Here is a 13185-nt window from a genome sequence, read left to right on the forward strand (position 1 = left end):
ATGCTGGCACACAGTAGGACACACCAGGGCTTTATAATAATCCTTACTCCTGTTTTTAAATCTTTCAATCCCTGGGATATATAGTGATTTTTTTAATTTTTTTTTTTTATTTTATGTGTATGTGTGTATTGCCTGCATGTACATAAGTCCGCCCCTGTCATGCAATGCCTATGGAGGACAGAAGAGGCTGTCAGATCCCCTGGGATTGGAGTTATGGACAGGTGTTAGCTGCCATGTGGGTGCTGGGGTTCGAACCCTGATCTTCTGCAAGAACAGTCAGTGCTCTTAACCACTGAGCCACCTCTCCAGCCCCATCCAATATAATTTTTTAAGAGTCCATATGTATAACTAAAGGCTACATAACAAGAAACAATGCCAGACAGGTGATACCTTCCTTTGAGTTGTTGGCCAGGGTGGCCCAAGAGACTCCCAGACAGTAACCCAAAATAGAACTGGGAAAATGAACACCAGACCTCCATCTTATCTAAAGGAATATTGATTGCTGCTAGATGAGAAACAGCAGATCTTCCTAAAACAAGGAATTCTTAATAGGCTGACTGGATTCAGCAGATGGACAAACACTGGGGAATGGCTGGGGGCATCGACTACACAGTGGACAGTAACAGGGATGACAGAGTGTATGAGCTCCAGTGGGGGTAGGGGGAGGCTATGGGAGGGTGCCATCTGGGAAGTGGGTATATAGATGAATAAGATTGTTTGGGGTGTTCTGTACGATACACACACAAAAAACAAAAAAATGACTTATAAAAAATTTATTTTTATGTGTGTGAGTGTATTGCCTGCTTGTATGTAAGTGCACCTATGTTGTGCAGTGCCTGTGGAGGTTAGAAGGGATCAAATTCCCTAGGAACTGGAGTTACAGACATCTGTTAACCACCATGTGGATCCTAGGAATTGAACCAGTCAGTGCTCTTAACTGCTGAACCCTCTCTCCAGCCTCATTAATATGTTTGTTAAATGAATATGTTTGTTAAATGAAATTATTCTCTTAGTCTGAGATCTATTTTCTACTCATGGATTATAATTACTCTTGACAGATTGCTAAATGGGTGTGGGTTGGTTGCATAATCCTTCTGAAATATCTTTGTCATGAAACTAGTAACGCCCTCCCTCAAAGGGTTAGGTTATAATTAGCTAGTAAAATTCTTTGAAGATGAAAAAATTAGGGTTGAACATTATGATCATACTATTAAAGGTAAATTGTTACTATCATATTTGTAGATAAAAGCTTTCCCAAACCTTGAAGTTAATTAGATGGTGTTAAAGTAATTATTTTGTACCTATTTACATCTTGGTTGTTTGCCTTACCTAAATCCTTAGATTCTTTTTTTTGGGGCGGGGGGAAGGAGCCTTTTTGTAATACTATTTATACTGAGGTCTCTGTTATGTCCATGTTGAAACCCTTTCTTGATAAGAAAAGCAAATCCACAAGTACAGCACATCAGTGAAGATGATGTGTGTCATGTGATACTTAAATTGTGTAATTCACCTGACGTCCTCTAGCTTCAGTGTACTAAGCATCATTTAGAGGCTCTTGTTAGAATTGTTCCACCTCTAGATATTCTAGTTCAGCAGGTTATGTTTCTGTGTTGACTAATACAGGTAAGTTCTGATGCAGGTAGTATTTGGACCATAGTTTAAGAGAAACTTTTGAATGGTGGAACCAAAAAAAAGCCACTAGGATATGACAATGACCAATAGACAAATAGAAAAATTCACTGATATTTGCAAAATTATGTACACAGATTTTTAAAAAATTACTAGACTTTAAATACTTTACTGTTTTTTGGTTAATCCCTTAGTATACAGTATTTGTTTTCAGGGTATGTTTGGGACACTTTAGAACTTGCAGATAAAGAGCCTGGTCAAATAAACTCGTGAAATAATTATGCATAAATGTTGCAGATATTAGAAAGAAATAATAGTTTAGGTTAGATTATTCAGGAATATTTAATGAAAAAGTTTTAAAAAGTGAGTGGGGCTGGAGAGATGGCTCAGCAATTAAGAGCACTGGTTGCTCTTCCAGAGGACCCGGGTTTGGTTCCTAGCACCCACAATGGTCACTAACAACCATCCATAACTCTAGTTCCAGGGGATCTAGTGCCCTCTTCTGGACTTTGTGGGTATTTCACACATGGATGTACTTACACATGTAGGCAAATCATATACATAAAATAAAAAAATAAAATTAAAAAAATGGTGAGTGATTGGATTTGATTAGAAGGACTAATACTGACTTGGGCTATCTTAATTGGTGAAGTAACTTATAGGTATTAGTTTCTGTACACACAAGTATACCTTAGTGTAGAAGACATGATGTTTCTTCCTCAGTGATTTTTTTTTATTTTTGTTTTTGAGGCAGGGTCTCCCTGTAGCCCCAGCTGGCCTGCAACTCATTGGCCTTGATCTCATAGAGGTATGCCTGCCTCTGCCTCCCGAGTGCTGGGATCAAAGGAGTGCATTACCACACCTGGCTTGGTGATTATTATTTTTTAAAATTTTATTTAGGGCTGGGTGTGGTGGTGCATGCTTTTAATCCCAATCACAGGCAGATCTCTGTGAATTCAAGACTAGCCTGGTCTACATAAAGAGTTCCAGGTCAGCTTGGGACTACAGGGAGACACTTTCAAAAAAGATCACAAAAATTATTAATTAATTAATTAATTAATTAATTATTTTGTCTTTTTTTGAGACAGGGTCTCCCTGTAGCCCCAGCTGTCCTGGAACTCGCTATGGAGACCAGGCTGGCCTTGAACTTACAGAGATCCCCCTTCCTTTGCCTCCCTAGTGCTAGGATTAAAGGCATGTATTTCTGTGTACCCATGTTGCAGTGCCCATGGAGCTCAGAAGAGGGTGTCAGATTCTTCTAGAACTGGAATTAAGGACAGTTGTTAGCTGCCATGTGGGTGCTGGGAATCAAACCCCGGTCCTTTGCAAGAGCTGTCCGGTGCTCTTAACTGCTGAGCCATCTCTCCAGCCCCTGGTGGTTATTTTTTTTTGTCTTTTGGAGACAGGGTTTTCCTGTAGCCCCAGCTGGCCTGGAACTCACTGTAGACCAGGCTAGCTTTGAACTCACAAAGATCTGCCTGTCTCTGCCTTCCAAGTGCTTGGACTAAAGGCATGCACCACCACGCCTGACTCCCCAGTGATTTTTTTTGGGGGGGGGATCTTTTTGAGACAGGGTCTCCCTGTAGCCCCAGCTGTCCTGGAACTCACTATGTAGACCAGGCTGGCCTTGAACTCACAGAGATCCGCCTGCCTCTGCCTTCTGAGTGCTGGGATTAAAGGCGTGCGCCACCATGCCCTGCGCAGTGATTATTTTTGAGTATGATATATAATACTCTTTTCTGTTCTGGGGATAAACCACTAGGCAACCACTCTACCATTGAGTACATCCTCAGTCCTGTGTAATAATGCCTTTCAAACTCTAATGTGCACATCGGTGGTTCTTGTTAAAAGTTGTTTCTGGTTTAGTAAGCCTAGGAATCAAGTTTGAGATTCTATATTTCTAATGATCTCCCAGATTGATGATGTCCATGCTGTTGGTCTTCCTGTCACACTGAGAATATGGATGTCTTAGATGAATAGTTGAATATGTATGTCTTAGATGAATAGGTGACCTTTATTTAAGGCATTTTCATCTTGGGAGACCATAAGTATAGGTACATATATTTATATGTATGTGTTTATACTGACATATTTAACTCTCTTTCCTGAGAGGGCTTAATAGCAGTGAAACTCATACTTAGTACCTCATTCTTGGTTTCTTTGACTATAAGGAACCAGGGTTCCTTGCAGAAATGGCTAGTCTAGAGCTGGAGAGAGAAGGTCCAAGATGACTCTAGAGGATTTTATTGTAAGGAAACACTCAAAATGATGGAGACTGTCAAAGATACAGAATTATTTAAAAAAATATTTTTATTTTATGTGTATGAATGTTTACCCTGTATGCATGCAAGTACACCCGTGTTGCGCAATGCTTGCGGAGGTCAGAAGAGGGCATTGGGTCCCCTAGGACTGGAGTTATGGACAGTTGTTAGCCACCATGTGGGTCCTGGGAATTGAACCCAGGTCTTCTGCAAGGACAGCCAGTGCTTTTAACTGCTGAGCCATCTCTCCAGCCCCTGGAATCAGTTTTTAATATATATCCATCTCCAGCTGACCCGTAACTAGCTATGTAGCTCAGCATGCCTCAGTCTCCCTGCCACTGCCTCCTCTGAGTGCTGGGGTTAAAGGCATGTGCCACCATACCTGACCAAATCTCATATAATTTGTGCAACAAAATAAAAGTAAAGGGCTACGATTTGTAGTATAAATCAAGAATCCTTGAGTCTATAACTGATATAGATGAATAAATGGGAGAAAGTGGACAGTCTCCTTTAAAGCAGAATGCCAACTACAAATGTTGAAGGAATAATGGATTTCCATATAGTCACTGTCATGGTGAAGCTGGTGGGTAGAGTTTTGCTTTAGAACTGGATGTTAATAAATTATCAGATTATGTAGTCAAAAACAAAAGAGAACTACTGGGTTTGGTGGTGCATGCCTGTAGTCCCACTACTTGGGAGGCAGAGACAGGTGGCTCTCTGTGAGTTCAAGGCCAGTCTGGTCTACATAGTGAGTTCCAGGGCAGCTGGGGCTAAGGGGAAAAAAACTGAGGGGGAAAAAAAAAAAGAATCCACAAAGGGGAAAAAAGACTTTACATGGAAGAAACCTGGCAAACTCTAATTTGACTAGGTGATTATTGGTCAAGTAATGTAGGAAGGGTAGGTGTAGTGTGCACAGCATCATTTCCATATGTATAAAATATGTGGCTTAAATCAGATTATGAGGAACATCAGCTAGACCTAGATTGAGGGACTGTCCTAGCAAATGAAAGCTCTACCATGTCCCATCTCCCTCCTTTTATTTTTGGAAACAAGATCTTGCAGTGTAGCTCTGGAACTCAGCTGTGTAGCTCATGCTGGCCTTAAACTCATGTTAATTCTTTTGCCCCAGCCTCAGAGCTGTGATTATAGGTATGAGCTACTATGCCCTGCTGAAAGCTCTGTATTCCTACAGCCAAGGGTATAAAAGAGAATTAGAGATTGAGGCACTGTTCCAAACTGAAGGAGACAGGAGATATGGATAACTAAATGCAGTATGTACCTGGATAGGATCTTGGACTTGTTGTGGATATACTTGGTAAAATTTGAATGTGTTTATGAATTGGCCATAGTTTTATCTCCAGTGTTGATTTCCTAGGCCAGGCTGGCTTTAAGCTCTATATGTAGCTGAAGATGACCTTGAATTTCTTATTCTGGTCCTCCAGCCTCTGAGTCCATAGTGCTGGAATTACAGTATAGATGTGTACTGCCATACCCAGCTTTATATTGTGCTGGGAGTTGAATTGAACCCAGAGTCTCATGCATGATAGGCAAACACTCTGCCAATAGAGCTCTATCTCCAGCCATCTTTTTTTTTTTGAGACTAGACAGGCTGGCCTGAAACTCAAAGTTCTTTGTCCTCTGCCTCCCAAGTGCTGGGATTAGAGACATTTACAATCACACTGGCCACTTTTTCTTAACTTTATAAAAATTAAAAAAAATTTATTATTTTTATTTTATGTGTATGAGTGTATTGTCTGAATGTATGTGAGTGCACCTGTGTCGTGCAGTGCCCATGGATGTCAGAAGAGGGCGTTGGATTCCCCTGGAACTGGAGTTATGGACAGTTGTCAGCAGCCATGTGGGTGCTGGGGACCGAACCCAGGTACTCTGCAAGAGCAGTCAGTGCTTTTAACTGCTGAGCCATTTTTTCAGCCTCCATTTTCTTAACTTTTAGAAGAGTCAAAATAAGAAAGTAAACATAGATTTCTGATTTCTTTTTCTTTTTTTTAAAAAAAATATTTTATTATTTTTATTATTTTATGTGTATGAGTGTATTGCCTACATGTATGTGAGAGCACCCATGTTGTGCAATGCCAGAGGTCAGAAGAGGGCTTCGGATTCCTCTGGAACTGGAGTTAAAGACGGTTCGTAGCTGCTATGTGGGTGCTGGGAATTGAACCCGGGTCCTCTGCAAGAGCAGTCAGTACTCTTAAGCGCTGAGCCATCTGTCCAGCCCCCTGATTTCTTTTTTTGAGGTATGATCTCTCTGTCTCTCTCCTTGTCTCTGTCCTTCTCCCCCTCTTCCCTTCCCTCTGCTTTTTTTTTTGCAGCACTGCAAATTGAATTTGCTTGGCAAGTGCTCTATCTGTAAGCTACATCCTCAGCCTTTCTCCCCCCCCCCTTTTTTTTTTTTTATTTAAGATAGGGCCTCATTGTATGGCCCCAGCTGGAACTCACTGGGTAGACCAGGCTGGCCTTGACCTCATAGAAATCTGCCTGCCTCAGCCTCCCAGACTGCTGGGATTAAAGGTGTGTGCTACCTTGCCTGTCTTTTTTACTTTATATTTTATTTGAGACAGAGTCTTGCTAATTTGGTCAAGTTATCCTTTAACTCATTTTATGTATAGCCCATTTTATGTATAGCAGGCCTTGAACTTGCTATCCTCCAGCTTCAGCCTCATTAGTAGTTAGGATTACAGGCCTGTGCCACCAGGCCAGGTTCCAGATAAGGTCTCAGTATGTAGCTTAGCTTGGACCTTGGCTTTGAGATTCTTCTGTCTCAGTCTCCTGAGCACTCAGACTGCATGTGTGTGTTCCCATGTTCAGCCTTTTCTGATCCTAAATTTAATCTTTCTAACTTTCTTTTTTCTCTGTTAGTTATTACTTTTTTTATATTTATAGTATGATTCAGAAAATATCTACTGTTTGAAAAAACATGGGACTGGAGAGATGGCTCAGGATAAAGGCACTTACTGTTCTTGCAGAACACTTGAATTTTCTTCCCGGTACCCACATGGTACCTTACAACCTCCTATAACTCCAGTTTCAGGGGATCCAGTGCCTTCTTTGGACCTATCACAGGCTACAGCCATGTGGTACATATAAATTCATGTAGGCTCACACATGTACACATACGTTTAAAAAAACAGAAAAATTACTGTTCTTTGCTATCCAATTATGAATTTGTCTTATCAATCTTGTTAGGAATAATAAATACATTTTTTTTTTTTTTTTGGTCTTTTTGAGACAGGGTCTCCCTGCAGCTCCAGCTGTCCTAGAACTCACTATGTAGACCAGACTGGCCTTGAACTCACAGAGATCCACCTGCCTCTGCCTCCCAAGTGCTGGGATTAAAGGTGTGCGCCACCACGCCCGGCTAATAAATACATTTTAATGTTGTCTTTCAGAAAGCTGAAGTTGACGGTAGTTTAAGTGATAGCCATGTATCCCCTCCAGCCAAACGCACTTTGAAACAGCCAGATTCTGTTTGCAAAGACAAATCAAAATCGCGAAGTACTGGTCAGCGAGAGGAATGGAACAACATATCAACTGGTCAGGCCAGGTGAGAAGGGAGGAAAACTCATTGGTTGTTTTTTCATAAATTCATGTTTCATTTGCTATGATTCAGGGCTGATATTAATGTTAATTTTCCTTTAAAACAAAAGTGTCTTATAAATACTCCTGTATGTTTATAATTTGTATTAGACTTATTTTATAATTTTCTATTTTTCCAAATATGCTATAAAGTGTTTTCTGAAGATATTTATAGTATGTAACAGAAGGTATTTATTACTAAAAGAATAAGATGGGTCTTGAATCTCTTGCATTTTTCTAAATCTGATTTTTTTTAACCGTACTTTTTTTTTTTTTTACATTTATTTATTTTGTATGTGCATACATATGTGTATGTGACCAGGGTGTGCATGTGGAGGTCAGAAGACAACTTTCAGAAATCAGTTCTTTCTTTCCACCATGCTGGTCCTGGGGATCAAACTCAAAGTGTCAGGCTTGGGGCAAGTGCCTTTACTCATTGAGCCATCTCACTGGCCACCTTATTATTATTTTTATATTGAGTCTCACGTAGCCCAAGCTGGTCTAGAATTCATGTAGCAAGACTGGCCTTGAACTTTTAAGAAATTTTTAATTTATTTGTATTTTATGTGTATGAGTATTTTACCTGCTTGTATGTAATTGTACCTGTGCAGGCAATGCCTGAAGAGTCCAGAAGAGAACATCAGATCCCTTGTAACTGTAGTTACAGATGATTGTTAGCCACTATGTGGGTGCTGAGAACTGAACCCATGTCCTCTATAAGAGCAGTCACTCTTACCACTGAACCATCTCTCTAGCCCCCTAACCTTGAACACTTGGTCTTCCTGCTCCTACCTCTCAAGTGTTGGGATTATAGGAGTATAGCACCATGCTGTATAGTAAGTATCATGGCTCTCTCCTTTTTATAAAGAATCATGCCAATGATCTGTTACTCTCAGGTGTTTGGATTGCTTGATAATTTTGCTCTCTGTCTTTGTCTCTTTCTTTTCTGTCTGTTCCCCCCCCCCTTTTTTTTGATAGGGCCTCATGTAGCCTAGGCTGGCCTGAAACTCACAAGGATGACCTTGATTTTCTGATTTTCCTGCCTCTAGTCCCCCCCTCCTCTGACCCCCATTTGATGCAGTGCTGGGGATTGAACCTAGGGCTTCATGCATGCTAGACAAGCACTCTGCCAACTGAATACATTGCTCTTCCTTTTTCTTAAATAGGTCTCTCATTAGCAACAAAATAAGAATGAAGTAAGCATTGTCTTTTTTAGAGCAGAACAAAACCTTATTGTACTTTCCCCTCCCAGTGAGGTTCTCACTGTTCAGAAAAGCTTTACCATTATTTTTGGTGGAATGATTTAGGATTTGTCTCTTAAATTGATAATTTTCTTTTTCTTTCTTTTCTTTTCTTTTCTTTTCTTTTCTTTTCTTTTCTTTTCTTTTCTTTTCTTGTTTTGTTTTGGACTTTTTGCGATAGGGTCTCCTTGTAGCCCTAGCTGGCCTGGAACTTCCTATGTAGACCAGGCTGGCCTTGAACTCAGAGATCTGCCTGCCTCTGCCTCTAAATTGATAATTTTCAATAAACTGAGTTAATGTTTTATTAGGTCTAATGCCAAGGTATATTTATGAAGTGATAAACTTGATTTTTCTATGGCTTTAAAATGATTTTCAGAGTGATTCTGGAGAATGCCAGAAATTCATTGTGCAATGGCAACATTGTTGGAATACGTGTATTGCATCATTTGCTTTATAGTTACATTCGTATGCCTGAGTATTACACATATGGTGTACAAAAGTGGTAAACATAAAATATTCTCCGTGAGAGAGTATATTTAGAGAAAATTGTTGTTTGTTTTCTAGGGAGAAGGGGTAACAGGAGGTCTTTGTGTTTGTTTTTTTGACAGCCTAAAGATGTCATCATAGTTGGCTATGACCTTTTACTGGGCCAAGGGCATTGTGATATGTATTTGTAATTTAATGTGAAGTGCTGAAGTAATTAAAAGAACTAGAGTACTTTTAGAAATTTAAAATTTATCTTAAAGCCAGTTATGGTGGCACATACCTTTAATCTTCGGGCTCTCGAGGTAGAAGCAGATGGATCTCTGTGAGTTTGAGGCTAGCCTGGGCTACATAGTCAGTTCCAGGCCAGACAGGTCTCTTACAGTGAGACCCTGTCTCAAAACAAACAAAAAAGAAATTATCTGCAGTATATAGAACAATAAACAGTGATATATGTGTTCACTAATTTTTGAAAGTAATTGTATTTCCATGTTATCTTACTTTGCACAGACATCTTTTATTATACAATTTATTTTTGGTGGAATTTTTTTTGTGTGTGTGTGTGATAGGGTCACCCTGTAGCCCCAGCTGGCCTAGAACTCACTATACATACCAGTCTGGCCTTAATCTCATAGAGATCCACCTACCTGTGCTTTGAGAGTGCTAGGATTAAGGCCTGTACCACCATGCCTGTCAGGAATTTAGTTTTTGAAACTTTCTGATTAGACTAAGCAGTACTGTGACTTTTTTCTTAAGTCCTCATGAAGATTTTTTTTTTAACTTTAAAAATAATTTTATTATTTTTTTTATGTGTATGTGTGTATTGCCTGCATGTAGGTAAGTGCCCACCTGTGTCGTCATGCAATACCCATGGAGATCAGAAGAGGCTGTCGGATCCCCTCAGACTGGAGTTACAGACAGTTATTAGCTGCCATGTGGGTGCTGGGATTCGAACCCGGGTCTTCTGCAAGAACAACCACTGTTCTTAACTGCTGAGCCACCTCATAAGATTTTTTAAACTGTCTTTCTAGTGACTTACATATCTCTTACTCTACTGAAATGGGAAAACTATAAGATGACTTGAGAAATCAGTTTTCATTTGTCATGGTAAACTATAATAAAATATTCTGAAGAAATTATTAAATAATATTGATGTCCAAGTAGTTTTTCCCTCTCTTATAGTTTGTTAGAATAAATTTGTCATAGTTTAGAATTTTATTTTGTCAATGAAACTGAAATTTATTGTCTGTTGCTGTGACCACTTATAATCTTAGTTAAATTTATGCTACATGTTAAACTTAACCTTTTTTAGGGTTTTAATTTAAAAAGTTGACAATGGAATTAATTCAATTTATAATTTGTTATTAAAGCTTCTCTTGAAATAATGAAATGTCTCAGTATATTTTATTACCATAAAAAAGTTATCTTGTAAAAATAAGCATTTTAAAGATTAATATTTCCAGCATTACTCTTCTTGCTTTTCTAAACAAATACTGATATGTTTGCATATTAAATATAATTGTATTCTAGGTTAACTTCTCAGCCTGGTGCTACATTACCAAATGGACATAGTAGCTTATGTGAGTACTCTGTTAATGAAGCTGATTACTATTGAAATTCTCACAGTGATGTTTGATTAAGCATTAAAGTGGGGAGAAATGCAGTGATTTATTTTTACTTCATTAACTTAAAATTTTTTTTAAATTTATTTTTATTTTATATGTATGAGTGTTATGCCTGCATGTAAGTAAGTACATCCGTGTTGTGCAATGCCTGCGGAGGACGGAAGAGGCTGTTGGATCCAGTTGTTAGCTGCCATGTAGGTGCTGGGATTCGAACCCGCGTCTTCTGCAAGAACAGTCAGTGTTCTTAACCACTGAGCCATCTCTGCAGCCCCATTTTCATTAGTTTTTTTTTTTTTTTTTTTTGTAGAATTGGAGAGTGAATTTAGGGCCTCCTTTATAGCATGAAAGTTCCCTATCACTGGACCACACATCCCAATTCCCTAGAGTGATTTAATAGTATGCTTAGCATATAGTTGGAAATAGCTGGTTTTCAGTAATAGCAAAAATGTTAAAAATATTAAATTGTTAATGTTGAGGAATTTTAGACGGCTTAATATTAAAGCCATTTAAGATGTTATACTCAGTTTTTGTAGTCTTTTTTTGGTCTTTTTGAGACAGGGTCTCCCCGTAGCTCCAGCTGTCCTGGAACTCACTATGTAGACCAGGCTGGCCTTGAACTCACAGAGATCCTCCTGCCTTTGCCTCCCAAGTGCTTTTTGGTCTTTTTGAAACAGGGTCTCCCTATAGTCCCAGCTGGCCTGGAACTGGCTATGTAGACCAGGCTGTCCTTGAACTCACAGAGATTGACTGCCTCTGCCTCCTGAGTGCTGGGATTAAAGACATGCACCACCATGCCTGGCTACAGTTTTGTAATCTTTTAAAAAATATTTTATTCATTATTTTTTATTTTATTTTATGTGTATAAGTGTACTGCATCATGCATGTAAGTGTACCTGTGTTGTGCAGTGCCTGCAGAGGTCAGAAGAGGGTGTTGGAGCCCCTGAAACTGGAGCTGTAGACAGTTGTTAGCCGCCATGTGGGTGCTGGGAATCGAACCTGGGTCCTTTGCAAAAACAACCAGTACTCTTAACTGCTGAGCCATCTCTCTAGACCCCAGTTTTTGTAGTCTTTTAAAAATAATTTAAAACATTTTTCTTCCCTGTACACTGTAGTTTGAAATGAAAATATTTGTCTTTTAGCCCTTCGAAGCCATCCTCTTCGAGGAGAAAAGAAAGGCGATGGAGAACTTTCATGTATAAACGGTGACATGGAAGTCAGAAAAAGTTGTCGGTCCAGGAAAAACAGATTTGAAAGTGTGAATCAGAGTTTATTATTTGATCAACTAGTAAATAGGTATGTTTATACACTAAGCAGTTTCATGTAATTGTTTGATTTTTAAGGGTTTTTTTTTTGTGTGTTTGCATATGTGTTGTGGTACACGTGTGCATGTGTGTGAATATGTGTATGTGGGGTAAGCATGCTCATGAATGTGCATGTAAAAATCACAGTTTAATGTTGTGTATCTTCCTCAGTTGAATTCGACCTTATTTAAAAAATAAATTATTATTTTTATTTTGTGTGTATGGGTGTTTTGCCTACATGGAAGTGTACCATGTGCATATAGTATTCAAGGAAGCCAGAAGAGAGCATCAGATTCCCTGGAACTGGAGTTTTGGACAGTTGTTAGCCACCACGTAAATGCTTAGAACAGAACCCAGGCCCTCTGGAAGAGTAGCCAGTACTCTTAACTGCTGAGCCATCTCTCTAGCCCTTCCACCTTGTTTTTTGATAAGGGGTCTCTCACTGAATGAAGGTGAAACTCACCAATTGGCTAGATTGGCTGACTGTTGAGCTTCAGGGGGTCTGCCTGTCTCCACTTTCTAGCTCTGGGGTTACAGGCACATGTTGCCATGTCCAGCCTTTTACATGAGTGCTGGGGATCCGAACTCAGGTCCGCATGTTGCATAGCAAGTACTTTACTCACTGAGCTGTGTAGTCTCTGGTTGTCCTTGAAATTGCATTGCTTCTACCTCATCTTCCTGAGTGCTGGAATCATAGGCATGTACCACAATCTCTAGTTAAATCAATTATGTTAGTATATTTTTGCAGTGTTGTAGGTTTAATTTATAATAGTAAAATATTACCTCTTAAACTTTGGCTGATATAAAAGTTAATTTTATTTATCTTCACTATTATAGTTCTTTTATTTATTTTATGTGTGCAAGTGTTTTGCCTGAATGTAAGTGCACCCATGTCGTGCAGTGCCTGTGGAGATCGGTAGAGGGTGTTGGATTCTCCTGGAACTGGAGTTACAGACAATTGTTAGCTGCCATGTGGGAATTGAACCTGGGTTCTCTGCAAGAGCAGCCAATGCTCTTAACCACTGAGCCATCTCTCCAACCACAATTTTAA

At 39.4% G+C, this 13185-nt stretch overlaps 1 protein-coding gene across 2 annotated transcripts in view; it reads left to right on the top strand.

Annotated features, from left to right (window-relative positions):
* Atad2b (ATPase family AAA domain containing 2B) overlaps positions 1-13185 on the top strand; it is a 163464-nt gene that overhangs the window by 19154 nt on the left and 131125 nt on the right. For both annotated transcript variants that reach the window (XM_017802216.2, XM_008848859.3), the window contains exons 2-4: positions 7298-7452; positions 10739-10788; positions 11973-12126. In XM_017802216.2, the coding sequence (XP_017657705.1) occupies positions 7298-7452; positions 10739-10788; positions 11973-12126 (359 nt within the window). The remainder of the gene's footprint in view (positions 1-7297; positions 7453-10738; positions 10789-11972; positions 12127-13185) is intronic.

The sequence above is a fragment of the Nannospalax galili genome, unplaced genomic scaffold, assembly GCF_000622305.1.
Source record: "Nannospalax galili isolate Female #2095 unplaced genomic scaffold, S.galili_v1.0 scaffold1191, whole genome shotgun sequence".
Lineage (NCBI taxonomy): Eukaryota > Metazoa > Chordata > Mammalia > Rodentia > Spalacidae > Nannospalax > Nannospalax galili.